General features: G+C 56.1%; 9 protein-coding genes across 9 annotated transcripts; 3 read left to right on the top strand and 6 right to left on the bottom strand.

The window, feature by feature from the left end:
* Positions 1-3,958: 3,958 nt before the first annotated feature.
* On the bottom strand, positions 3,959-5,329 carry BKCO1_5000040 (zinc finger c2h2-type protein; the record flags this gene model as incomplete). Its single annotated transcript, XM_020276633.1, has 4 exons — positions 3,959-4,285; positions 4,342-4,691; positions 4,757-5,022; positions 5,076-5,329. The coding sequence occupies 4 exons, from the start codon at positions 5,327-5,329 to the stop codon at positions 3,959-3,961; spliced, it is 1,197 nt and encodes a 398-aa protein (XP_020127577.1).
* Positions 5,330-6,116: 787 nt separating this feature from the next.
* BKCO1_5000039 (zinc finger c2h2-type protein) lies at positions 6,117-7,029 on the bottom strand (the record flags this gene model as incomplete). The annotated part of the gene is made up of 2 exons (XM_020276631.1): positions 6,117-6,520; positions 6,579-7,029. 2 exons carry the CDS (start codon positions 7,027-7,029, stop codon positions 6,117-6,119), a joined length of 855 nt encoding a protein of 284 aa, XP_020127527.1.
* Positions 7,030-10,257: 3,228 nt separating this feature from the next.
* On the top strand, positions 10,258-10,665 carry BKCO1_5000038 (uncharacterized protein; the record flags this gene model as incomplete). The annotated part of the gene is made up of 2 exons (XM_020276630.1): positions 10,258-10,514; positions 10,596-10,665. 2 exons carry the CDS (start codon positions 10,258-10,260, stop codon positions 10,663-10,665), a joined length of 327 nt encoding a protein of 108 aa, XP_020127528.1.
* A 975-nt stretch (positions 10,666-11,640) lies between these two features.
* On the bottom strand, positions 11,641-13,326 carry BKCO1_5000037 (glycoside hydrolase family 79 protein; the record flags this gene model as incomplete). Its single annotated transcript, XM_020276629.1, has 1 exon — positions 11,641-13,326. One exon carries the CDS (start codon positions 13,324-13,326, stop codon positions 11,641-11,643), a length of 1,686 nt encoding a protein of 561 aa, XP_020127533.1.
* A 638-nt stretch (positions 13,327-13,964) lies between these two features.
* BKCO1_5000036 (uncharacterized protein) lies at positions 13,965-16,514 on the bottom strand (the record flags this gene model as incomplete). The annotated part of the gene is made up of 1 exon (XM_020276628.1): positions 13,965-16,514. One exon carries the CDS (start codon positions 16,512-16,514, stop codon positions 13,965-13,967), a length of 2,550 nt encoding a protein of 849 aa, XP_020127534.1.
* An 839-nt stretch (positions 16,515-17,353) lies between these two features.
* BKCO1_5000035 (thiamine-monophosphate kinase) lies at positions 17,354-17,728 on the bottom strand (the record flags this gene model as incomplete). The annotated part of the gene is made up of 2 exons (XM_020276627.1): positions 17,354-17,426; positions 17,478-17,728. The coding sequence occupies 2 exons, from the start codon at positions 17,726-17,728 to the stop codon at positions 17,354-17,356; spliced, it is 324 nt and encodes a 107-aa protein (XP_020127535.1).
* Positions 17,729-18,899: 1,171 nt separating this feature from the next.
* Positions 18,900-21,763, top strand: BKCO1_5000034 (uncharacterized protein; the record flags this gene model as incomplete). Its single annotated transcript, XM_020276626.1, has 4 exons — positions 18,900-19,519; positions 19,598-20,662; positions 20,718-20,995; positions 21,063-21,763. The coding sequence occupies 4 exons, from the start codon at positions 18,900-18,902 to the stop codon at positions 21,761-21,763; spliced, it is 2,664 nt and encodes an 887-aa protein (XP_020127536.1).
* Positions 21,764-22,509: 746 nt separating this feature from the next.
* On the bottom strand, positions 22,510-24,311 carry BKCO1_5000033 (uncharacterized protein; the record flags this gene model as incomplete). Its single annotated transcript, XM_020276625.1, has 4 exons — positions 22,510-22,700; positions 22,850-23,694; positions 23,755-24,224; positions 24,279-24,311. 4 exons carry the CDS (start codon positions 24,309-24,311, stop codon positions 22,510-22,512), a joined length of 1,539 nt encoding a protein of 512 aa, XP_020127529.1.
* A 1,125-nt stretch (positions 24,312-25,436) lies between these two features.
* On the top strand, positions 25,437-26,477 carry BKCO1_5000032 (succinate fumarate mitochondrial transporter; the record flags this gene model as incomplete). The annotated part of the gene is made up of 3 exons (XM_020276624.1): positions 25,437-25,497; positions 25,550-25,647; positions 25,701-26,477. The coding sequence occupies 3 exons, from the start codon at positions 25,437-25,439 to the stop codon at positions 26,475-26,477; spliced, it is 936 nt and encodes a 311-aa protein (XP_020127530.1).
* Between the last annotated feature and the right edge of the window lie 631 nt (positions 26,478-27,108).

Genomic DNA, 27,108 nt, shown 5'->3' with positions numbered 1-27,108 from the left:
TTCTCCACGGGCTTCCCGTGCCGCAGCTGAGTACATGTCTGCCATGTTCTGAATGCCCTTGTTAACCAGCAGCTGTGCGACCAGGGGCCGGCATGAGGCGCAGACACGGCTGACGAATCGAGCATGGAGCCATGGTTCCCGCAGCGCAGCGGCTTCTGGATGCATATTCGAGCTGGCTATGTTGCACCACGTGAGACGTGCCACGACGCTGAACTACGCCAAGAATAAACAACCAGCTAACTGCCGCCGCCGCCTGCCGCTGCCGCTGCCGCACTATGTATGTGACTGGCCGGGGGCGGTAGCGTGCTACCCTTGCTCTCATGCTTGCTGGAAGCCTTTCCACGACATCCTCATCCATGGCAGGGCAGCGAATATGTGTGGAAACACCCGTCGCGGTTTCAGGCCATGGCTCGACATCCACCTGAGCGGACCTTTTTTTCCCCCTACTTTGTTGACCTTGGCAGGCTCGTGTTGTTGGATGGGGTCACGCCTCTTTCCAACTAAATGCTCATCGGTTGCCTGAGTACGGGTCGGGTACGGCAATACTGTTGGAGCGGTGCTCGTGTTGCGGCTCGGAACTCAGGGTTCCACCGGGCATGCGGCTACATTATGCACGATTCATGTTGTATAGCCCTCCATGGGCTTCGTCGGGATTCGGATGTGGGGATGGGATACCCGAGCATCACAAACGAGTCTCTGTTGCATTGAGCACTGAAAGATGGGAGCGGTGTGAAAACAGACCCGGCAATAGATGGAAGAGCCGGGTCATGCTCGAGCCGGCGGGGTATGCGTGTTGCGATGGAAGATGCCGCGATGCCTTAGATCCCGCATCCCGTAACAGTATACATATCAGGTGATGCGGCCTGAAACCAAGCCGCACTGTTTCAGTTTGGGAGCTGCGTTGATTGACGGCCACCCCGCAACGCCTCAGAGATCTGGCCCGATGCCGAGGCAGCTCAATCAATAATACATCTGGAATTCCAGAGCGCCAGATGCGAGATCAAAGTGGGTATGTTGGTGACGAAGTCGACGCGCCCGTGCTGGCTGCTTCAGAAGTATTTGCAATTGCCCCCGGCCACCTTCGGTATGCGGTTAGCGCCCGCCCGCGGCTCTGAGCTATGAGCGTAAGCGACATTGTACTCATATGATCCCCCTTGGCAACGGTTGTTGACACGCACCGTCTCCTAACATTGCCCAGCATTGTTGGCGAGCTTAGTTGACTGGGCGAAGGTTTTACGGCGGGGGCGAGTACCTAGTAGAGAAGAAAAATATCTGTTGATCAGACCCTTTGTCTCGTCTTGCAGTGTCATGATTGCGGTCCGAACGTTTGCAGACAATGACTCGGCTTTAGAAAATCAGAGTAGCAAGAACGGACCATTACAGAATGGGAAAATGCTACGGTGCCCGCCATGCTTACACAGTGCGCTTGCTGAACCCTCTCTCCACAGTTCAACCGCAGTCCGAGTAGCTAAATCCTCAACACCTCGACTGATTCCAATATCTTCACGGCGCTTATGTAAAATGACGGTTGCGCCGTATTTGGTAAAGCTTGGAGCCCAAGCCATTCACCATACGGGCACTTCGTCATGTCGCTTTGATGGAAAACATCACGCCAGCTACATCCAAAGTCTCATCTCTCACAAATCCTTATTGGCCTAGATCAACACCCCTTTGTCCATGCACGGTTGAACTGTGGAACGTGTAGACTGTCTGTGTAGGCGTCTGATATACGTCTTGAGTCACGCGTTGGGTTCCATGCAGTGATGGTAGGTCAACCCCTTGCGTGCTCTGCTGGATCGATAGCACCATCGGACAAACGCGTGGTCGAAAATCCGTCGGCTTCAGTGCCGTTCTGAAGAGGGTTGTCTTGAAAGCCGCGTACACGTGTCTTGGGGATGCACCAACTGCCGCCTTGGCTCTGGGCTGCCTGACTAGTTTGTACTCCCCAGCGCAGCCCGATAGACCGCAGTTTCACTGGGCACCATGAAATCCGAACCTCGGCACGGGTGAAGATCGTCTGCTGTGTATATGCCGGGTCTTAATTGCGATGTACGCGATGCATGCGGAGACGTGTTCAATGACTCATTCTATCTGATCTAGAGCACGAATGACATGGGCCTGTCTCATATCAGCGAGTCGTGACTATTTCTCCGAGACGATACGCTCATGCGGGGCCCATGTGCAGATCAGCCGCGGACATCCGACCGTTAATGACCGTCTGCGCCCAACAGGAGTTACTGCTGCAAGATTCACAGATTAAGCCCCTGCTATGCCATCGTCACAGAGAAACCTTATTGAACAAGTATACCTTGTCTCCGTGAAGGGTAGGGATAAGTTCCTCGGCTCAAAAATAACCGCCGTCCCACAAGCACAGACTCCAACAAACTCGTAACTGCCGGCTGCTTCTGATAAGCCATGCCGCTATGCTTCTATGAAATATGAATGCAGCTGGGATCTACAAAGCGCAAGGTTCCTACTGCGGACTTTTCAAACCAAGACCCCACACTCTCGACGTCGGACTTCTAGTCATTCGCCGTCTTACGAATGCGTGCACCTCCGACATTCCTATCTGCTGAAGAATTCCATCATGATAACGGTTGCAAGTGCCGAACCCTGCATGACCCGTGGCTGCCGCACACTGCCGCACACTGCCGCCGAACGTTCATCATCACTCATCAGGGTCTCGCCCAAGATCGACACATCAAGGAGGCGCAGGGCTCCTGAGCTTAAGGTGTAGCCAGTCCACCCCCGCCGAAAAGACGCCGAAGAGGTAGCACGCGCCCAAAGCGATCACCGCCGTCTTCCCCGGATTTTGGAATAGCAGATGAATCGCATCCCCGCACATGGGCGCGGAACGGCAACTCATCGCTGCCTTGGGCTGACCCTGCTGTCTGCCAACTGACTGAGTCGCTGCATCCAGAAGATTCCCGGCCATTGGAAAAATACATCCTCTTTGGCACATTGGACACACTTGATCATTTGACGGTCTCAAAGTGCCATCAGCGCCATTGCCATTCGTACACCTTGATGCCCGTTAACGAATAGCGATGGTGAAGATGCTTAGGCTCTATATGTTCTTCGAGTCTACTCCTACGGTACATTTCATTCAGTTGCCACCAGGAAACAAACCCGATTGAAAGTGCATTGTATACAGTGTAGCCTTTACAAGCAAAGATACTCTTACGACACGTGTCAGATTACAATAAAGAGAGGAAAAACTAGATGTCTATTTGTTATATAGGCGAATGGAATAAAGGGATTCAACAAGGGTGTTGTTCATGATAACACGTTGCTGAATGAGACCCTTGATGGGTGATGAAGATTGTCATCTACAACGTATTCTTGATGGTGTTGTCCGACACTAATAAATAAAGTGTAAACTGGCAAAATTACGACGCCGCACTGAAGTTGAGTACTGGATGGTAGGTTTAATATCTCTGAAAAAGAGAAGGTTGTTTCGAAACCCAACGAGTAGTTGGAGTCCTTTATCGGTGAGGCTAGCGGTCGAGCGGAGTTTCGCACACGCACATTGTGATTCCAGCTCCTGCAGATGCGTGTCACAGTTCAAAATTCCTGTCAAGCAGCATTTCACACTTGCGCAGTCTCCACCGTGAGCCTAGCCAGCCACGGTGGGACAGTCTGCATGGATGACACGAGGCAGAGTCTAGAGACGATGATGACCGGTCAGTCTACTACAGTAATAATCGCAGAAGATCTGTAGGTACGACAACAACGTCCATGGTTAATCCGACTGTTGCGATTGGCCACAGCCGTTTTGGACGCGACCATTCGTCACCTGCCTGTTCTTTTCCCTCCTCTCATGTAACAGCATCTTGGGAAAGCTGCCAATATCTACGTTGACGAGAAAGACCGGTTGAAAGATGTCAGACAATATAAGGCCATTAGCCAGCACTGGAAACCAGTGCGGCGCTGTACTTATTCCCAGTGACAAAAGAATTTATTTTCTCTCTCGTAGCAACTTGTTAGCGTGGGGGGGTTTGGATTGAGAAGGATTCCAATCCTCTGTATGACGAGTAGAGAGATGCTCTTTTCCTGTAGGTTTCGTGTGGGGTTCAGCCTGCTGCGGCCGCTGGTCATAGTGATTGCAACCGGAATCGATATTTGCCCCATTCGAGAAGTCGTAGAAATCAGAACTGAGGCCCAATTCACCCAAGGGCGGATAGTTTCCCATGAAATCGAAATTTGCACCGCCCGTAAAGGACGAAGGTTGCACCACGGCTGGATTGTTCCATCCGGCGTTGTTCCATCCGGTGTTGTTCATGCTCTGAAATTTGTTAGAAAATCATAGAGACTGGTTCACATTGCTATGTTGTAACTTACAGTTGGGTTCATGCCGCCGTTGCTGATCCATGTTGGGTAGGCAGTTTCGATTCCGGGGACCTTTGTCTGTTGGTCGAGGCCCATTGGCATGAAGTTGTTATCAGCGGAATGATAGAATGGAGGCTTTGACCTCGCTCCGCTCTCGGCTACAGTAGTGCTGTCAGGTGTGGGTGCCTCAAAGTCGGCATCGTTGTCCTCCTGAAACAGCTGAAACACCTCCTCTTGGCATTCCATAACTAAGTCCAGCGAACATTCGGAAGATGCAAGTTTGCGTGACAAGACCTCAGGGAACACCCCGCGACTGTACTCTTTGAAGCGGTGGAAGTCTGAAGGCTGCTGTCCATCAACGTCTTCGGAAAGTCAGCACTGTGCCCTGCGTGGCGTGTCACATGATAGCAAAAATTGACGGGCTTACAGGGGTTGGGCTCGTTGTTGTCTTGGGGGAAGAGAATGCGATATACATCCATCCACTTCTGCTCCTCGGTCCTACGTTTCGATCCTTTTCGACTTCGAAGCTGTTTCTCCTGCTCCTTGGTGAATCCCGATGGCTCTGGTGCTTGTTGGATTGCGCAAACATCGCGAGCTCTTTGATGATGCTCGAGAGCCTCTTCTGAGCCAAAGATCTCCTGGCATCTCGAGCATCTCGTATTTGAAGCCTTGTGCTTCCGGTAGAGATGTTCCCTGCTCGGCTCCATGGTTAGTGGTGCTACGACGGAGATGGATTCTTGACTTACTTCACCCGGAAGATGTTGGGGAAGCCAGGAGATACACACGACGTGGAAGGGAGATGCTGGCCAGGATACCGTTTGTGGTATGGACACGCAAATTTGCGCACAGTATCCTTCTCTTTCGGTACAATACGGCTGCGAGAAGAACCGTAGTGCCAGCCTGAAGAGTTAGCCGGGAAGACTGTGGAGGGGGAAGAAGTGCTAAGCTTCCCCCTCTCCAGGGCCTTCCCTGTTTCCTGCGGAAGACTGAACTCCGACATGGAATATAGTTGTGTTAGGAATCGGGTGCTCTTCTGAACTCCCAGCTTAATATTTAAGAGTGTGGAGTAGAATTTTAGACCGTGCCACGTGGTACGCTGGCTACCTAGTCAAGCGGCTTGGCGACCACGCTATAACAAGGGTTTGCTCAACGCGACCGTACCAAAGCTGAGAGAATCTCGGAAAGGTCGGGTGGCGAAGAAGGGAAGCTACCGAATATATAGTCGAATTACGCAAGGGATGCACGTGGGCAAGGCAGAAAAACGTCTTAGCTCTGCTGCCTAGTCCGTTGCCTTTTCGACTAGGCGAATGTGCCGGTTCGCGACGAGCGCTACAGCCTGATACTATCGGGACCTAGTTTTAGTTGCGCCAGCCTTATCATATACCCCCTCACCTTTGTTTTCTTCCTCCCGGTTATAAACTTGTTTCGTGTCGTACAAAGAATGCGGCGCCTCTATTCCGAAATATTCTACAGCCAGCCTCATATTCAGTGCTACGCGTGTAGTATACGAAATAATTGTATCTATACTCTGCCAGTCTAAAGGTGTCCTGAGGAGCCAGAGTAAGAATTCAGGAACATTGAAAGAATACAATTTGCGGAAAATCAGACCCCAACGCTGCCAAAAGACTTGGTCCGCTGTATGAGAAAAGGGTAACCGAGAGAGAGAGAGAGAGAGAGAGCGATAACGCAGTTACAAGGAAAGAACGAGGGTGTATCATTGCAAATGAATGTGAACTCACAACGGCTTCCTGCCAACGAAATTCCGTATTACTCAAGACATAGGTCCCTCATGAATGACCGGCATCTTCTGTTGCTCGTGCGCCCGGCTGAGACGCGGTGCTGCCAACGGTACCAACCCCGCTTCTCTCGACCGTGAACATAGCAGACTGCGGTGAGGCTGGGCCAAGCGCAGGAGCATCGACCGCCTTCGGTGTTGTAGGCGCGTCGTCTGCACCATCAGCTGGCTCCTCTTCAACAGATGGCGATGTCTCAATGGTGGTAGGTGTCACAACAGGATGCACCTCATCGGTATTCTGGTGCCATCTCGAGAAGATTGTCTCGAGACAATTCCAAACTATATCGTGAATCAATCTGCCGTGATTCGCGAGGTCTTCAACCTCCTCTATTTCGGCCTTGACGAGATCAGGTAGCTCTTGTTTCAGGCTCTGTTCGTATCGCGGGCTACCTGAGACTGTATCACAGACTACGGCTTGATTAAAAAATGTTTGTCTTGCGACGGGTTTACTTACAGGCAGAAGGTGGAGTTTCGTTTGGAAACAAGATTGTGTATACATCCTTCCATTTCTCTTCGTCCGTGTTGATGCCGGACTTGGTCGTCCGCTTCTTGCTTTTGAGGGCTTTCTCCTGCTCCAGCGTGATGCCTTCGCCATGTTTGTCTGGGCTGAGTGGGCACGGCACGAGAATGCGTGTGTGGTCCCGGAGTTGTGCTTCTGACTCGAACGTCTCTTGGCACCGCGCACACAAATTCGGAGGTAACATGTGCTGACGATAGAGATGCTCCTTGAGTCTGGCTATATTCTTGAATCCAGGGTAGACGCAAGATGGTCGGGTATTCGTTGGCTTTCGTTTGAAGAACGGGCACGCAAGTCTCCTCGTGTCGTTTTGTATCCCCCCCTCATCATCATCTCCGTCCCCTTGCGTGTCCAGTTTCCGTTTCTTGGCCGGGCTCATGTCCTCCATGTTGCCGTCACAAGTATCCCGGCGTTGGATCGAGGGCGCGTCGTGGAATGGCTTCCTATGTCGATGTTCAGCTTCCCTGTCGTCTCATGCATGCCAACGCGAGGTGGGCATATTCTGACCTCTGTTTTCTGTTTCCGAGTCCTACGGACAGCACTATGACGATGACATGAGACAATACAGCATCCATGAATCAAGGAATCCGGAGATAGGAAGACAACAGAGAGTTGCCGTAGGGCAGGTATAGGAATACTTGTTTTGACAAACAAGATCAGGCGTATATGTTTGTATAGTCTCGGTAGGAAACGCGACGTATGAATACCCTGCCGAGTCTAGATCTAGAGCTGCTCAAAAGAGCTCCTTTCCCTTGGTCACCGAAATGAGTTTTGTCTGTGGTCGAAACCCCAACCTGTTATTCATGGGAAGTCGACGGCCGGGGGACGAAAGTGGTGCGAACGGCTCAGGGACGCTCCCTGGCTTCTCGAGATGTTGGTATCGGGTGAATCCGCGTTCTTTATGGCGAGAGTCAGCAACTGGGACAAACGCAGAACATGGGGAGAGGAGCAGGCCATAAATCGTTCAGATGCGGCTCAAAAAACGGGTCTAAGGGTCCCTGGGGTGCAGACAAGTACCAGAAACACCTTCGTTGTTGACCGTATTCGAGTTGTTCGACGACGCTGATGGATGGATGAGGATCGTGGTCCTTCCTTCGAAACGAAACGACACGTCGCTGTCTTTGCGTTACTGCCTGAGTTTTCACTTCTGGAGGCGGCAGGTGCGCTTCTTAACCGGTCACGACTTCTGACAGCTTCGGCACGACACCGGGTTCGAGGCTGGAAGAACGAAGGCTAGAAACACGCAGCGGCGGAATTACGAACAGTGAAGTAACATCCGTGGAAATAGGCAGCAGTGTTGCCACGTGGTCGCAAAGGGGGCTTGTGTGGCTGTGCGAAATCAAGTATGACAAGTACATACATAAGCGATTAGGATTCCTCATGCTCCGGACAAGATCGTGGTTTCTAGCCTTGCAGACATGTAAAGACCCTCCTTAGAAGAAAACTGGTTCATGTTAACCATCGCTCTCCATAACCCTAGCCTCGGAATGGATCAAGCCGCTTAGTTTTGGCTCGTTTCATTGGTACTCAGCCGGCCCTGGTTCCGCGGGCCAAGCGCATGCTCGAGCTTATCGGAAACGCCTTCCGTGTCATACCCCAGCCCTGCTGAGCCATTGTGGCGGAGCGTTTCTGGTTTTCGTGCGTGGCCAACCACTCCGATGGCTAAGCGTGTGCTCAATGGCCCAGATGTAGCGAACAAACCAACTCTTGTGACACGTTTTTCATTCCGTCAGCCCCACCAAGGCAACAAATCATCGCGCCGTAACTGGTAAAATTCCCTGAACGCAAATGTGGATAGCGCCGCGATAGCTGAGCATGGATTACTCATCTGCCACTCGCAGGTTTTGTCGACGTTGCAGGGGTTTTCCCTCCCAGCCATCTGGAAAGCTTCAGCTTCGTGCAAGTGGCAAGAGCGGTGGCGACTGATTCGAGTCGTGAATGGGGAGGGCACTTGACCAATTACTATCGGAAATATATGGTGCCAAACGTGCCAAACTTGCCTTGTTTTCTGATTCAGACCGTGATTGGCTTCCAGACTTCTGAAACAACCAACAGGCGTGATTTGGTGAGAACGAGCCTACTCAGTTTCGCCGACTTGTCCCATACCATCTGCATGGGTTTCCTGCCCAGCAACGTCAGAGACAGAGTCATCACTTTGGCCACACCGAACGAGTGAATATTGGTCCGACGTAGATGACAGGTTAGAAAATCATGGACAAAAGGGTTTCGTACCACCTGACTATTCATTAGCGAGGCTCGGTCTGGGATAAGCAATCAAGGTGCTATTTGCGCAGCGACTACCCCTTATATCGAGTATCGAAAGCCCGAAATAGGCACTGAATCCACGGCGATATCTTCTGATTCGATGAGAGGAAAATGGAGTGGCACGGTTATATGCGCTGTAGAAATGATTATCGAACCCACCTTAGGCCAGCTGTTGGCTGATTTGGACAAAGTACGGGCTGTGGCCGCGATGATTGTGACTGGACATCTCACGGCAGTCGAAGAAGCTCTGGGAGAATCTTTCTTCCGGTGTTCCGCACGACGGGTCATGGGAGTGGCCTCTCGGGTGCTTCCGTGGAGGCTGACGGTAACCGTACATGTTCCGTGACATGTCTTCTGTGAATTAAAAATATGAGTGCCTTGCTTCAGAGTCTAAAATGGAGTAGGGTCTGACTTAATTCGTCATTGTCGTTAGATACGAATGTCCGTTGACCAGAGCTGAATACCGTGTTGTGAGAAGACGTGGACCCGTGGTTGATGCGTTGGATCAGAGTGTGTGAGAGAGGATAGCCTTGCAGCCACAGCGAGTGACGGCCTGATAAGTCTTGTCATCTGAATACAGTACCGGCTGATGGAACGTCATACGAAGTAAGCCTTGGCCATGCCTTTCAGTACGCAGTTGCGTGTGTTGGGACTCACAACTCACAAGGACTCGTTGGGCTCCATGAACCTGCGTGCGCTCTTCGTATCGGCTTTGGGCATTGAACAGTTGGTCAGCAGCAAAGGATGTGAAGGAAACATCATCTGCTCCTTATGCGTCCCTAGGGACTGATCTACCATGTGTGGGGCGGCAGCGCTAACCTTTAAAGGCAAAAAATCGGAACGGTCCGTGGGGTCGTCATCCAATTATACCGAATCAAAGGCAAAGGTGCTGCCTAAATACCGACAGATGGGACGGCCTGAAACAGTCTAGCAATGTCAGATTGCATGTATGTTCGCCCGGTACGAGCAGACTGCCTTGGCCGCAAGCCTGCCTTTGCTCAAGTGCCCGATTGCGCAGTTACGAAGTTGCACCGTTCGCGCGGTAGCAGCACAGCCATCCTAGTATGCCTAGCTCGCTGAAGAAGTAGTGCCTTAGGTAGACTTTTCCGTGATAGCTCTACTTCTCATTTGAGAGTTGGAAGATGGGTTGAGACACACAGCCGACTTGCCACTTCGCGGATGCGCGTGAAGTCAGCCCAAAAACGCCTACGAGAGCGCCTACATGGGCAAACGACGACTACAAAAGCGCAATGATGCCGGAATTATCAGTCCATACTCCCAGGTCTTTGGACAACACACCTCTGGCAACATCGTTGTGTCTTTCTCACCACTTCACGCACCAATATCAGCCATGAACGCCCACGCCATGGACTCGGACTTGTCTTCCGGCGTCGTTTCGCACGGAGGGAAGCGGTTCTACTGCTGTGAATGCGGCTTTGGACCCATGGAAGAACAGCTGTACGCTCAGTGCATCGGCTGCAACTGGCACCAGCCGTGCGCCAATTGCACTTGGGAGTCCCTCGACACCGAAAGCGCCCCTGATGGCCACGTCTTTTGCGGTTCCAGGGAAAACAAGTTTCACGGCGGTCGTCGCGAAACTATGATCATGTAAGAGTTTTCCTAAACGCCGAAAAACGCAAAAAAAAAAAAAGGGTAAAACTGTGGCGCAGATACTTACCGATAAAGTAGCGGAAATGTCTCTACCCACAACGTCCATGCGCGACTTCCTGAGGAAGAACTCGGCGGAGCTTCCCAGTAGAGATTTGCTGGGATGAATACCTCGGATTCTCAATGAAGTGTGAGCTATCTCGAGGAATCACCGAACCCGCCATGAAAACAAACTGACAGTTTCCAGCAACAAGCCAGCGGAACATTGATCGACTGCGATGCATTCCCAGAGGTGCGCTATTGATTTGGGCGGCATGATTTCCATCGCAGCGCTCCTTGCAGTACTGCGATAGACGGGACAGATGGAGGGCTGGAGTTGCAGAGGGAACGGACCAAACGATATTGTCAAAGTATTCTTGTAGAACGTTAGGGTGGATACTTCTCTTTCCGCTGCCTTTGTTCCTTCGCATGCGTCTTTGCAGATTCCAAACTCGAATGTATCTCTTTCGTCCACGTGGGTGCCACATACTTAACGTCTGCTTTGTCAGCTCGGAACTGAAATGGGTACTGTGTACTGGCGAGAGTTTGCACCCCCTAGTAGCACTGCGCCACATGGCATGCACACCGGGAGAATGGAAGGGACAAAGCCAACGGTTTCCCGGAAGCGACGGACGGCGTGGGTTTGCGGTCCCATGATCGGCGCGCCAGGGTTCGGGCAACAAGGCTGAACGACAGCCTCATCAAGAATGACGTAAGTAGGGCGAGCGGCGAGGGAAGGTCTCAGCCTAGAAGCGAGAAGCGAGCCTAGAAATATCTAGGCAGCAGCCCCGTGCGGCTCTGCGCTCCCCCCTCGGTTCACCGGCGTCGCAACGTGGCACAAGGCTGTACCCACCTAGCCCTCAACGACACCGCCCCCCCTCCCCCATGGTTTTCAGGCCAGCCATCTGCTCTCCGCTCTCCTCACCGGACACATCCAACCAAAGCGTTCAAGCATCCAAATCATACATTCCAAGCTAGCTACACCCGCCCCGCAATTAACTACACTACACACATGCAAGAAAACCCAAACCCAAACCCCTCCCCAACCACAGGTCACTCACCCACACAATACATCCACCCACACCAGCTAACCATCCACCAGCTCCAACAGCACCGCCTCCGCCCGCACCATCTCAACGCTCACCACCCCGCCCACCCCCACCGTCACCGTCTCCGCCCGCACCTCGCCGACCAACGCGCCCGTGGCCGGATCGAACGTCGCCCCACCGACGCCGACCTCGCTCTTCGCGTTGGTCCCCGGCGCGCTCAGGCGGACGACGCTGACGGCGGCGCCCTCGGCCCAAGTCGTGGCTGCGTTGAGCTGCCGCGTCGGGCGCGTGCCGTTGCTGAAGTGCGTGCCGTCGGTGGCGGAGAGCGTGCTGGGGTTGGAGAGCCCCCGCGTGCCGTTCCACACGCCCATGTCGAGGAAGACGAGCTTTTGCAGCTGCTGTGCTTCGGCGGCGGCGGCGGCGGCGGCGGCACCGTCGGAGAAGACGGCGTAGCCGCTGAGGTCGGAGGCGTTGGCTTGCGGGAGGGCGGCGATGCTCAGCGTCGACGAGGCGGTACTGTTGTTGTTGTTGTTGGGCCGGGCGAGGACGTGGGCGAGGAAGAAGTGGGCGTAAAAGGGGGGCCGGATGCCGGGCTGGAGGGACTCGCCCTTGTAGTCGTAGGGGACGGGGACGAAGGCCGAGTACTCGCTCTGGGCGCCGAGGTGGAAGTAGGTCTTGGCGATGCCGGCGCTGGCGGCGAGCAGGACGTAGTCGACGGTCCACAGGGCGGCGCCGAAGGTGTCGCTGATGCCGCTGCGGCCCGAGCACGAGACCGAGTTGGTCTCGCCCAGGACGAGCGGCGCGCCCGCCGCGTCCGCCGCCGCCACCTGCGGCCCGTATTGCGACACGTTGAGCCAGAGCGTCGTGTGGTTGGACAGCAGGTCGAGGCGCATGCGGTACCAGCGCTCCGTGTCGCACGTGCTCTGCGGGTAGAGGTGCACCGCGTACGAGCTGATGAGGGCCGGGTCGACAAGGGCGCCCGCGGCGTTGGCCGTGGAGCTGGTGAGGTTGACGATGTCGAAGTCGTCGAGCTCGTCCTGCTGGTCCGGCACCCAGGGCGGGTCGGCGAAGACGGCGGCCTGGAACTTGGGCGGCGACGGGTCCGCCTGGTACCAGGCCGTCGCGAGGATTTGGTCCGTGATGTTGCGCCACTGCTCCGTGTACTGTGCCACGTCCCAGCCCTGGGCCCGCCAGCCTTTGCTGATGAAGTGGTCGATCTCGTTGCCCAGCTCGAACAGCGTCAGCTTGTCGCCGAGCGCCTTGTGCACCGCCTCGGCCTCGGCGAGCGCGTTGGCCCACGCCGACGCGTTGACGTGCAGGTTGAGCGTGTAGATGAGGTCCGTTCCCTCCGGGAAGTAGTTGGCCCACGTGTCGTACCACGCCGGGCTGATGTTGAAGTACTGCGCCGTCGCGGGCGTGGGGATCGAGATGGAACTGACGTTGAGGTCTGGATGTAGGTACGTCTGGTCGGCTGTGTTGCCGCCGATGCGGAAGGGCGCCGGCTTGCCCGTCACGTTGGCGATGTGGCTCATCAGGTTCGTGGCCAGGTCCGACTTGAGGTAGTCCTCCACCCACACCGGCTCCATCGAGTAGCCGTAGGCATCGGCCAGCAACACCCTGGTCGAGAGGTTTGCAGGAACCGACACGTTGCTGACCTTGTCCGCTGCCGCCGCCAGGCTCAGCGCCCGGGCAGCGAGCGGCATTACGCCACCGTTGAGAACCATGTTGGAGGCCGGTGAGCGGTAGTTCTGAGCTCAAAAAGACCCAATGGTCTCGGAGGGGGCTCCCGGCCCCTATATACTCTCATGATGATATCGGCCGAGACCCGAAGAATCCAAGTATGTACTCCGGTGGATTGTGGGATGAGGTCGGACGAGGCGATGATCTGCGGAGGTTGCGGGGTAGCCCAATACGAGCACCAAGCGAAAAGGCGGAGAAAGAGCCGGGCGAATGTCTACCGAACCCCAGCGGCATCGACGCGGCACGTGTTTGGTTTGCTGGTATATTCGACGTCCAAAAGGAGAATCAGCGATAAACAACCCGATCGAGCACTCCCGATGCGGGTAGGACACGAGCGGGAGGCTGACGGACAGCCGGGAGTCAATGCAGCACGACGACGCCAAGGCTATTCTCCACCAATCAGAAAGACGCAGACATGGGTATTCTCCTACCTGCTGGCATTATCATCCGGGCTGCCAGGAACGAGAAAATTAGTCATTAGAGAAAAAGAAAAAGAAACAGAAACAAGGCAAAGTCAACAATGCTCAAAAGACAACCACGCCGACTATCCTACAGTAGAAGCAATCTGGCCTCAACATCCCCCATCATTTTTCAATCCCTACAACTCAGCAACCACATTCAATCAGACCGGAACCATGGACGAGCTGCGTCGCTCCAACTTCTTCGGCTTCTTCTTCCCAGGCTTGGGCATGTTCCGGACAGCGTCCGAGGACGGCGTTGAGGCGCCCGTCCGCGGCGACTGCATCCCGGACACTGGACTCTTCGCCCTATCCCCAACCGGACCTTTCACTCTGTTGGGGACCGGACTCTTGACTCTGTCTGGGGCCGGACTGTTGACCCTGACCCTGTCCGGAGCCGGACTGTTCACTCTTCCCTCAACCGCACTCTTCGCCCGTTGTATGACCGGCGGTTTCTTCACCTTCGGCTGCGCACTCTCAGTCATCGCATGAGCACTGTCCCTCCTCTTACCCTTCACCTCCGGGGTCGCGGCAGCAGCCACAGAAGGCTCCTTCACCTCCTCCTCCTTCTTCGCCGGCGCCACCTTCTTCGGCTCGTCCCTCACCGGCCCCTTCTTCTTCGCCTCCACCTTCTTCGCATTGATCTTCTCGCTCGAAGTCTGCACCTTTGCCTTTGCCTTTGCCTTTTCCTGACCCTCTCCCGCCACCTTGCAGATCCCCTCCCCCTCTCCCTTGTCCTTGACCTTATCCTTGTCCTTGTCCTCGTCCTCCTCCTCGCCGACCGGCTCCTCGACCACAAAATTCGCCGCCATGCACCTCCCCCCATTCATCGGTCCCTCGTCCATCGGACACGCGCTCATCACCACGACGACGTCCCTCTCCGCCCTGAACTTGACCCACCCGCCCTTCTCGCCGCCCCTGCCCCACTTCCCGCCATCGAACCTCCTCGGCGCCTCGACGACAACGACGTCGTCGTTTCCACCTCCACCACCACCTTGCCCTCCCTCCTCCCCACGTCCTCCACCTTCTTCTCGTCGCTGCTGATCTGCTGTCCCAGGTCCAGCCCTCCCCCCCACCCTCGCATTGACAAACAGCCCCAACGGCACCGGCGCGCTGTTGATCGTCACGTCCGCGCCGACGGTGCGCGCTCCTTTCAGCCCCGTCACCTTGTTGAACTCCTGCAGGGCGAGGACGAGGTTCTCGGCGCAGGAGCCGTGCTCCTCGCCGCCGGCGCCCGGGCCCGCGAGGTGGCGGTACGTCGTGGGGTCGCAGGCGGGGAGGATGGTGCTGTGGCGGAGGGGGATCGAGGACGATGAGGATGGGGATGAGGAGGTGGTGGGAGGAGCAGGGGGGGTGGTGTCGTCGAGGAGGGTGAGGAGCGGCTCGTGGAGGTTGGAGAGGAGCGTGTCGCCGGGGGAGGGGGAGAGCTTTTGGAGGGAGGAGATGGTGTGGGGGAGGGAGAGGTATTCCATGGGGCCGGTGGTGCGTTGGGAGGCTTGGAGTTTGGTGTAGGCTGAGTAGGCGGCGTAGAGGGAGCCGGCGGTGCCGGAGCCGGTGGCGGCTGGAGGAGGGAGTGTTTGGGTGAGCGGGGTGGGCTTGAAGAGGAGGAGGAGAAGGCGGAAGAGGGGGAGGAAGAGGATGGGGGATGTGGCCTTACCTGATAGGCTGGCGGCTCCGACGGGGGTCTTGGAGAACTCGTAGAGCTGCTCGGCGTAGGACTTGGCCGGGTCGCGGTGGTGGGAGGAGGCAAAGGCCGAGAGGGCGTCTTTGCTATTGCTGGGGAGGTAGGATGTGAAGGAGGCGCCCGAGGGCAGATACGATGACCAGGTGCGTTGGTTCGCTTTCTCTTGTTTGTCGTCAGTGCCGAGTTTGGAGTCCTTTGCAGAGGCACCCTTCCCTCGGCGGATCGAGGGAAGGTAGGAGCCCCAGCTCCGCGACGACTGAACCGACTTCGCATCGGCGTAGTCGTCCTCGGTCTCGGATGGAGTGACTGTTCCTGCGACCTTGCGCCCCTCGTCGTCTGGCTGGGCGGTCGGGTCTCCGCTTTCGGCAGCCGGCCCTTCCACCTTGTCCGTCTTTTTACCGTCTGTGTCGTCTTCCTTCTGTTCTTCCAATTTGGCTTCGGCGTTGTCCTTGGAGCTCCCCTCAACCTGCTCCTCGCCGACCTTGGCAGCGTCCTTGCTCGCTTGCGCAGCAGCGGTTTTGTTTCGGTATCTCAAGACAGCTACAGATGGAACCGAAGGGACGTAGGATGTCCAAGAGCGGACTTTCTTGCCGTCTACAGTCTGAACGGTAGGCTTGGCTGTGGGTGAAGTCGGGGACTCGGGGCCGGCCGTCGCCTGCTCGGGCTGGGGCTCGTCCTTGGCCTCTTGAATTCCGACATTTTCTTCTTGAATTTCAGCGAGGACTTGCGATGCGCTGTCTTCAGGGTGTATATCGGCTGCGGCTTGCTGCTGCTGCTGCTGTTGGTGGTGGGCGATGGCCTCCTTCTCGGCCTCTTGCTGCGCTTGGTTGAAAGCCTCTTCCTCGGCTTTCTCTTCGGCTTCGGACTCTGGGTTTGGAGGCTTGTGGAGGGCAAAGACCCAAGTGCTGATAGTCTGAGTGCCATAAGTGTTTATGACCTTGAGGGTGTGGCCCTTGGGCACGAAGGTGGCGATGCCGTGGCGGGCAGGCACGCTCTGCCTCTGGCCGGTCATTTCCACGTTTGGAAGCATGATGGCGATGGATGAAAATTCAGAAAGAGAAATGCAGCTCTATGCAAGGTGGATGCGAGAGAGAAGAAGCTGGCATGTTGCCAACGGCAGCGGCGTGCATGACGTCTGATGGCGCACGCTGGCAGCGGGCGGTCGAGTCGCGAAGCTGGAATCCAAAGAGCGATGCGACAGCATGCGTCATAGCGCCGGGCGACGAATGGCTGATGCAGCGCGCAAGAAGTTGGTCTGCGACAGGGTTGGGCTGGTCCAGCCAAAAGCCACCAAGCGCTAGCATCTTTCTTCCCCGCCCGCAACATCTCCCAAGACCACCTTCGCCCATCTTCACTCCCGGCCACCATCTCCCAGCATCTGCCACTTATTTCCCGGTGGTGCATGACGATTGTCTCCGACGTTTCCCAGCACCTCGGTCGCCATGCACGGATTGCAGCCCACGCGACGGCATCCCTGCACATCCCTGGCCGCGACCCGATCGTGGCGGCGGCATCGTCTTTAGCCTGGACGTTAGCCCGAGTCCACCGCTTTGACCTCGCCCGCCCATCTCCCGCCCGGACGTCACCTCGCGCCCGTGTACATGGTGTCCGAGGAGACGGAAGCTTATAAACACAACACCACGCCCGCTTGCCAGCCAGATTGGGTAATCGTCTATTAAAACAATGGCTAACCTGTACACTCGTGGATATCCTGCTATCGTACATTTCTTAACACTCGTCTTCTCTGTCCCGTGGTATCTTCATCGTGCCGTGCTCCATCAAATCATCACATCCCCGCCCTGCGCTCGTCACTGGTACATCTCCCGTTTCGTCCTGAAAGCCAGCCAGGCTGCGCGACACGCCCCCGGACTACAAGCGCTCGGTACCGTTCGGTCGATCTTGGAAAAAGCGGTCCATCAGTGACGCCGACGTGTTGCTGAAGCTGGCGTGGGTTAGCGGTGCGCGACACCAAGGCATTGGGCCGGGAACATACCCGAGCATTGAAGAGCCGTAAGGGTCTCGTGGGTCAGGCTGGCCGAGCTGGTCTTGGAGAGCGTGGCCGGGGTGGTTGAGGCCGATGCTGATAGGCGAGCAATATCCGCACGCCGGCGCGCCGCACTCGATGCAAGCCGGATGCAGCTCATACAGCATCGGCCCGTACAGGCATTTGCAGCAGTAATAGGCGTTGGGCCCCGGAAGCGTGTTGCCAGCCGGGTTGGTGGTGTGGTGAGAGGAAGAAGACATGGCGATGCTTGGGAGGTAGGTCTTCGCTGTCGAACTTGCCGTCGAGTCGAGACAGAAGAGACAACAAGGTTAACTGAGCCGGTGATGAACAGATGGGAGACATGGTGAAGAGTGTAAATGCGAATATATACTTGCCATCGCCGGTAGGTCGCAACTGCGCTCCAAGGGACGAAGAGGGCGAAACGCCTTGGTTCTCTAGCGGGCTCTGCCTAACCGCCCTTCCACCTTAATGCTCAGTCGCGCAATGTGGGTTCTGGGCCCAGTGCGCGGCGGGAAAACCTGGAGGGAAAAACCTGGAGGGCTGCGGCATCACTGCTTGTTCAACGGCGGCGAAAGGGCGACCACCCGCACGGCTCCCGACCGTCTGGCCATCTGCGCGGCCGGGCGAGATAAGTGGCTCCTTGTTGCTCAGTCGCGCAGGCAGACGGCGGTGAGTGCCGCATTTGTCTCCTTTCTGAAGACCCAGGTTTCAGACTTACAAACACCCAGTTCTAAAACTCGTCTGCGCGGCGCCGCGTGTGGCGCAGGCTGCGGGTTTTCCGGCGCGCAAGACGGCTACCGCGCACATGCGTGGGATGCGTCGCCAATCTGGCCCATCCGCCGGCCAAGGCAGATCTGCCAACCCACAGCATGCCGCATCGCCAGCCCGCCAGCCTGACCGCCAGTCTGGCCGCTCGCTGCCCAGCCACGACACCTGGGGCACGCTTTCGTCATGCTCGTATCGCCCTCTCGCCCGTCCTGGTTGCCTTCTGCCGCCAGGCTGCGTTCCGGTCCTGAGGCCAGCTGAGGGCGGGCTTGCGGCCCTCTGATTCGACGGCGCGGTGATCAAATGCGGGTAGCTCTGCAGGCTCCTACGCGGGAAAATCACCAAAGCCTCCGCCCCCATCAGCCTGCCTGGCTCCGCCACCTCTTGTGCCATCGCCTTGCGGCGGCGCACTTCCCCCTGACGCCCGTCCGCCTGCTGCGAGAGTCGCTGGCCAGCGTCATTCCCCTCCCTTCTCCCAGCGACCAACACCACTACTTATCCTGCGCCTCCCCGCCATGCCGGTGCTCCTGCCTCCCCAGCAGGCTTCAGCCTTGTTGAGCCCACGACAAGCGCCACGGACCACGCCTTCCTTCTTCCTTTGTTCCTAGCCCTATCGTCGGTCGCATGCCTCACGCCTTGGCCAACATGTCAGCTCCGAACGAGATGGCCGAGAGGCCGAGCCGAGGAAAGCTTGACAAGGGAATCAGAAAGTTCAAGATAGTCAACCGCTTCGTTCAGTCCGACGCCGCTGGCATCAAACCCGGCGAAGATGCCCTCAGCCTCCACAACCGCACTGGATATCGTCGAGCTGCCATCTCTCAGGCTCGGGCGAGGAGTCCCGCTGGCGCTCATTCCTCCCTACCACTTCAAGGCCCTCTGCGAGCACCAGGCGCCCACCCGCTAAGACATGGCTCAATCTCTTCCGACTATTCTGCCACCAGTCTCGGCAGCGGCGGGAGTAGTTCCACCACCGCCACCCGTAGTAGCGGCAGCGGTAGTAACTCGTCTTGCGCATCGCTCGCTCGACGAGTAGATGCTTTGAGTATGCACCACCACCTCAACCACGCTGCTCATCCCTACGCTTCAGATGCCAGCTTCCCAGGCATTCACAGTCAGCATTCCAGCCCTCTACTCAAGACGCTGGATGAACAAGGCCACGCAATGAAGACGTATTCGGACGCCGCTATCCTGCAGGCCACAGCCACAATGGACATGACGTTGCCAGGTCCAGAAATAGCTCATTCGGAGCCTATCATGCACCATCTGTAAGTCACTTACCCCTTCAGGCATGGGTCGCCTGGACCAGCTGAGCCGTGCCACTAACACGTATTCCTGAGCCGCAGTCAGTATCGATTTTCCCATTGCTCTGACACAGGCATCACTCCTTCCGATGTCCATATTATGGACTCACCGCTGGGTAGTCCGGGAGCCGTCCCTCCTGATTCACCCATGCCTCCTCCCTCTTCAGTCCCTCGAATTGACCCTGCTTCCTTTCCCATGCATCAATCACCCAATTCAAAGAAGCCCTTGTCTGTTCCTCATTCGGCTCCCAGTTCTGTTGTCGAAATGTCCCGCGAGAACTCTTCGCATGGGGCTGCCGCAGATAACGGGAATGCTGGCGGGTCTCCGTATGAGCACAACGATGAGGTGGCCAGCAACAACACCATTCGGGAGTCATCCGAGCCAAGTTCATCTGCAGCTTCCAGCGATCAGCCATCCACTCCGCCACCGGAGAATGATGAGGAAGACAGTGAGGACAATTCATCGGAGCACGAGAGCGAGTCCCCTTCAGATGACTCACGCGAATCTCCGGATCCTCTGCAGAGGGACTTCCTGGAAGAACTTTTGCGTCCCGTCAAGCGCCATCTCTTCCAACGTCTCATGCTATATGTCGCAAACAACAGGAACCTGGGCATCTCACTTCCCACGGCGCCACTGTTTGGCTGTACTGGCGTTGTCAAGACTGAATTTCCTGACCCACTTACTTCCCTGCCTTTGATGCAAAAGGATTTCCCTAAACAAGAAGCATCACAAGAGTGCGACAGGCATTTTCTCGCAGCAGGGCCCAAGGAGACCCCTGCTTCAACAGACCCAGGCGCATCTTCCAGCCGTGCCAATGGCAAGAAGCCCTGTATGCCTGCCAGTGGTCAAGCAAGCCGCACGGACATGGGCAACAATCGGAAGAGGAAGTGCCGGAGTGCTGGTTCGCCGGCCGACGACGATGACGGGAACGATAGTGACAATGAAGATAAACGCCGCCGCGCCCCTAAACCTCGCAGGTCTCCAAGTCCCCACAATGGACACAGACATCTGAGGATAGCGTGTCCGTATTTCAAACGGAACCCGTATGGAACGCCGAAGGCTGATGCATGCTTTCACACTGGATTCAGGGAGATCGCGAAGCTGAAGTAAGTCATGAAATTGAATGATACCTACGGCTCTTGCTAACAAGCTCGCCTTCAGAGAGCACTTGGATCGAGTCCACGACGGTTCCATCCAATGCCCGCGCTGCTTCAAGTTGTTCAAAAAGCAAGACGAGGTGGCCGCCCACCTTCGCGTTGCTGGGGAGGAGATGTGCGTGCAGGTTCAAGAACAACCACACAAGGATGTTTTCAACGCTTCCCAAGCTAGCGAGCTCAAGGTCAAGGGGCGCATGCGAGGCCATTCTATTGAGGAGAAATGGCGGACCATTTGGCGCATCCTATTCCCCTCAGACCAGGAGCACACGATTCCCTCGCCATGTAAGTTTCCATTCATACCCCTTCTATTCATTTCCCTCGTCTTTGCGTAGACTGACGAGCCCTTCAGGGTGGGTGGACCGTGACCAACTACTGGGCTCGAGCTTCTACAGGCGCTACGAGAACTTCCTGCGGAATGATCTGCCGCCCCGCTTAGAGCAGGGTCTCACCGCACTTGTCGATCAGCTTTTCTATCTGGAGCCGATCCATGACTTCATTGAGCGTGTCGTTCATGATTGCTTGGAGCAATCCTACGCCCACTTCCGTGGTCAGGACACTGGTCAACCGCCGACGGTGCCACGCCAGCACGAGGAAGATGCACCAGCAGAAATGGTACCAGCAACAGCCTCATCGTCAGCTGGATTCAGTACCGCCCCACACAATCCTGGCGTGCTCCCTCCTGCCGCATCCAGCTACATTGATCCGTCGTTCACCATGATAGACGCGACGACGAATCACGGCTACCAGCCCCGTTCGTTGCAGCAATCTCAAGATGGTTCGACGCCGGCGGCCTTCAGTGTTCATGCTCTCCCCCAAGGCCAGCACGTTGACGTGCCGAACGGGGAACATTCTGCATCCCTGCTGACAACTCCTCGCTCAACGCAGCTCGAGGAAACCAATGATGCGCCGGACCTGATGACCAGCTACCTGAACGTGGCACTTGATGGCTCTGCGGAGCACAATCCGTCGGGCCGGTCACCGATCGACCAATGGGCTACCACTGATTTCGATGATTACAGTTCAGGTTACCATGAGCGTTTCTCTAGATAGAAGTACGGGCGAGGTTCATTCTCGGAAAGAAGCTGAAGAGGCGGAGAGACAGTGACACGGGTGTGGTTGCACAACCCATCACTCTTTGCAAATATGGCAACGATATTGTAAATAATGTTGCACTTACGCATGTACATATGGGAACATTCAATATAAGAGTCTTTACGGTATCCTTGACGCCAAGCTACCCATCAAGTAATGGACATGCTGATGGGTGTTCCATCCCTCCAACACCAGAACCTTTCTCCTCCATCCTCCCTAATCGCCACTGATTAATGCCGCTCTCTCACCGCCGGGCCGCTACACCTCATCCACACACATCATGCACATATCGTGTCTCCCAGCACCAACGACAGCACTCTCCTGATACTCGTCAGCGCAAGTCCGTCGAACTGGCAGGCAAAACCCCAATTCTCCGTAATCAGTCTCCAACCATCGTACGGAAAGTAAAATGAGGGGGTTCCAGCAAGCGCTCACTTGGCAGCAATAGAAATGAACACTGCGCAGCCGCTATGAGTAAGTCATGTATGGTCTACGAATGCTTGCACATGTTACAATCCCCGGATCCTCGCTGACCGCACAATCGAACTTCCACCCGCCGCACAAGGGCAACAATCTCCCTACACCCCACTCTGAGCGGAAGGTAGAAACCCCCCGCAGAAAGCCACATCACTGACGTGCTTTTCCGCCCCGCTTGCCCTCCCACTCACCTCTCCGTTATCGCGCGCACACACACATGGGCATACTCACAACCCCACCGAGCCCCTGACAAAGCTCACGACATCCGGAATCGCAGTCAGCACGATGAACAGGATCCCGAAAATGCTCATGGACAGCGAGCTCAACGCCGCCGCCCGCCGATCCTTCTCCAACAACATGGCCGTCGCGATCGCCGACGAATTCGCCCCAAGCACGACGCCCCACGTCACATAATCATCTGTGAGAGCTCAACACCATCAGCCTATAATCCTTTTCGTCGTCTCAAACTGGGAGGGCAGAGGGGGCGGGGGAAACAAAAAGCAAGGAGGGGACAACCAGCCCCGTCCCCTTCACCCACAAAAAAAAAAAGAAAACAAACCCACTCACCCTCCGGCACGCCCAACACCCTCAAAATCGTCGGCCCGAAGATGGGGCCCGAAATCCCGCTCACCACCGCAATCGGCGACACCGCGCTGCTCTCCCCGCCGAGGTTCCGCGCCGACAGCTGCGCCAGCGCGAGCGTGACGCTGCGCGGCGCCATGGCGAGGCTGCGCGCGCCGGACACGCCCCACGCGGCGCACAGCGGCGGGTACGCGAGGAGGGACGGCAGCGCCAGCGCCGCGCATGGAGTGAAAATCGCGAAGAAGAAGCGCCACAGCGCGCGGCGGTGCTGGTACATGGGCAGGGCGAGGGAGACGATGCTGGCGTCGAGGAGGGAGGCGAGGATGTCGCCGGCGCCGGGGAGGGGGAGGTTCTGGGTGCCGCGGAAGTAGGCGAGGTAGCTGGTTTGGGTGCGGTAGAGGGAGAGGGAGGTGCGGAGGGGGTCGGGGAGGGATTTGGTGGCGGCGAAGGCCCAGATGAGGAGGACGGTGAGGAGGGAGGTGGTGAGGACGGGGTGGGCGAGGCGCCGGATTTTGGGGGGGATGGCGTTGGCGAGGAGGAAGGTGAGGACGTTGAGGGGGAGGAAGAGGGGCATGGTGTAGGTGGTGGTGTAGTAGACTGGGAGGCCGACGAAGAGGAGGAGGGAGAGGTAGATGCAGGCGTCTGGGTGGTTGAGGAGGGTGGTGGCGAGTTTGCGGGAGGGGGTGCGGCTGGCTGCTGGCGGGTCGGGGGATGTTGGTGGGCTGGTGGACGAGGAGGTGGGTGAGCATTGCGCACCGCCGGTGGCTTCGTGGGATGGTTCGTCTTTGGAACTGTCGTCTGGCGTTGCTGGGTGGTCGGACGGACTGCCACTGCTTGTGTCAGTTCGATGTGTTGGTGCGGATGGGATGAGAGCTTTGTTGGCCGCATACCTTTGCGCCTCGTCTGCCTCTGGCTTTTCTGAAGCGGAGTTGCTGCGCTTTTGCCACTGTCGGAGCAAGAGCTGGATAGCCCGTGAGGTGTAGGCCGTTACGGCAAACTGAACGACGTATCCCACAATGAAGACGCCGATCAGAACGCCAATCTCTGCACCGCTGATCATGTTGCTGAGCGGCAAAAGGATGAAGCTGGGTGTGAAGTAAAGGTTCATCGTACGGAGGGCGAATCCGATTGGGACGTCTATGACTTTCAATAGTGTTTCCATGTTCTTCTTGCTCAGCACGAGATCGGCCAGCAGCAGTCCGAAGAACAGAATCAGAAGGCATGCTACACTGGCGGGGAATGACACGGTGCCAAGACCAATGAGAGTGTCAAGTGCCAGGACGAAATATAGCATGACAACCAATCCGAACGGGACGAAAATCCATGATCTGACAAAGCCTTTCCATGAGGAGCTCATGGACTATGTTTCCTCTATGGTCAGCCAGTATCACTCTGGTACGTTGGAAGTCCTTACTATTGCCAAAGTCTGGCCGCTTGTGGGTGCCATTGTCGTCGGAAGGTTGTTCAGTGCTGCCACTGTTTAATTTGCGGTCCAAGTCAAAGAGCAAGCCGCTTAGTTGCGTCAAATAAAAAATATGAGCTGAACAAGGCCCGAGAATCTCAGTTATCGGATCGACAACCTTTGGAGAGCGCCAGAGCAAGCAATATAACCTGATAACTACATCATACCTGTCCACCAGTGGTTCTTGGCCAGTGGTTTGTGACAGACAACCCACAGCAAACAGACTTTTTGGGATGGTATGGTGGGTGTTGGATGCACCATGGGTAGATAGCTTACGAAACCATGGCAGACGCGTAATTGTGGGCGAACCTGGGTGATCGGCGATGACGGGAGCCGGGACGAAGATCCCAGATCCCAGTCCAGATACCCGACTGCCCGGGAACAGGCGTGCAGCCGTCCCCAGCGCCAGGATCCACCAGGGGCAGATGCTAAGCCCGTCCACCTCCGAGGCTTACACGAGGAACTCCTCTTCCAAGAGAGCTTAACCGAACATCATGGTAAAGCTTGAGCGGAATCTACCGCAACATTATCTCCGCCTCAGATGCTAGGCCCCCCAACAACACATGCCTCGCCTTCCCAGAACAAAGTATTCTCATGCTTGCCTTCCACGGAAGGGTACGCGTACCGATGTAGCGGCCCACTCTTCTCACCCACTCACATTCCCAAATACCTGGGACGCGACAAGGCGCACTTCGCAGCACGATAACGCAATCAGAGACTGCCATCCATTCTTGCAGAGCTACACAGCCAGGGTGTTGAGCTTGTGCCGACACGAAGAAGCAATTATTCCCGGCTGTAGCCGCGTCGATAACGAATGCACTGACGTGGCTTGTCTTGCCCCTTCTCAAGGCATTGGGCTCACGGGCGAGGGTGGAGCGGAAGTAAGATATCGGCCCCACCTCTTCCAAGGGCTACGTGTATCCGTGTGTGATTGCTGCCCCGGAGCGGAGGAGCTTCCAACTTTGATGGCTTGCGGGGAGGTGAGACACAGTAATAGATGAGGAGTGTAGAAGAAGGTCCCGAGGCGGAAAGGTAAAGGCAACAGGAACTCGTCTCATACTCGCTTTGACCAGAAGAAACAAACTTTGCCGTCAATCGAACAGAAACAGTATGCAGGAACAAAAATCGGGAGCAGTGTTGGCTCGACTGCCGGCAACGACAAACCTGATTGGTCAGTTCAACCTCCTGCCGATCGCAATTGTCGGTGTGCTAACAACCTCCAGCCGGCGGTGCGGCAGGTATCATGGAGGCGTGTATCTGCCATCCTCTGGATACTGTCAAGGTGAAGATGCAGCTGTCGAACAAGGAGGTCCTCTCGCCGGTGAGTTGGAATCTTTCAATCCTCCCTTTGCTCGCACACTGACTCGTCTGGAGACAACCCGACACGGCTTCATCGGGACCTTCTCTCGCGTGGCTCGCACCGAAGGCCTTCTGGGGCTGTACAGAGGCTTCGACGCGGTCGTGGTTGGGATGGGGCCCAAGATGGCAGTGCGCTTTGCCTCGTTTGAGGCATACAAGTCTTCGTTCCAAACCATCTCCGGCGACCAGCTCAATGGAGCAACCATTTTTTCGGCCGGTCTTGCGGCGGGAGTCACGGAAGCTGTCCTTGTCGTCAACCCCATGGAGGTGGTCAAGATCAGACTGCAAGGCCAGAGGCTTGCCCCCGCTATCGGAGGGTCTGTTGGCATGCCCGAGTACCGGAATGCCCTTCATGCAGCTGGTTCGGTTGCGTGGAGGGAGGGAGTTGGCGCTCTGTACCAGGGCGTGGCTCTCACCGCAATCCGGCAGGGGACCAACCAAGCGGCCAATTTCACCGTCTACACGATGCTGAAAGCCAAACTCATGCAGTCTCAACCCCAGGGAATGGACCCTCCGAGCTACCAGACTGCCGCGATTGGACTGATTTCGGGCGCCGTGGGTCCCATGTGCAATGCACCTATCGACACTATCAAGACCCGCATGCAGAACTCGGTCAAAGCCCCGGGTGAGAGCGGACTACGGAAGGGTCTTGTCATTGTGGTGGATATGCTGCGGAACGAAGGAGTGCATGCCTTCTACAAAGGGATCACGCCTCGGGTCATCAGAGTAGCGCCAGGCCAGGCTGTGACGTTCACCGTGTACGAGTTCATGAAGAGACAGCTGCAGGGATAGTGGGTGGTGTATAGTCAGTTGTAGTCCGATCTGCAGAAGTTTCAATGCGCTTCGCGCTCTCAGTTCGTATTTTCGAATCACAAAGGTGTTTTTATGGGGCAAGTTAGTTACGCAAGAGAATCTCCGCGGCATAATGCTAGAATGTAGTTGCTTTTTCGCACCCAGAGCCGCAAATTTGGCCTATAATACCATCAAAGCGGGCACGGTTTTCCGGTCCCGACCTATCATATCAGAGTAGAAATTTCTGACTCCCTTGTAGGGATCGTCGTACTTGCATGCCGTTGTGAGAAGAAGCTGTCCAATGGATGAACTTTGATAGCTGTGGCGAAGTCACAGGGTAAATGCATATTCCATACATCTTGGTCCCACTTTCCGTGCAGCCGAGTGGGGTACGACGGTTCCGATTGCTCTGAGCCTATAAAGAATCGGAAAATCTGCCTCGTAGATCTATGCCCTAAATTCGGCCAACCGTCAGACCATCGTCTATACGCTGACCGGGATACAACCTGCTCTTTCCATCCAAGATCATGCGAACTCTGAATTCATCGACGCGCGTCATTAAACTCAGCTTCATGTAGGCCCGCCACAACACCTTCTCCACTGTTCGCGTCTGACGACGTGTCTTTCCTGT

This window comes from Diplodia corticola (assembly GCF_001883845.1).
Source record: "Diplodia corticola strain CBS 112549 chromosome Unknown scaffold50, whole genome shotgun sequence".
NCBI classification, from domain to species: domain Eukaryota; kingdom Fungi; phylum Ascomycota; class Dothideomycetes; order Botryosphaeriales; family Botryosphaeriaceae; genus Diplodia; species Diplodia corticola.
Note: the sequence above shows the minus strand (reverse complement) of the source record. Positions and strands in the feature narration are given on the sequence as shown.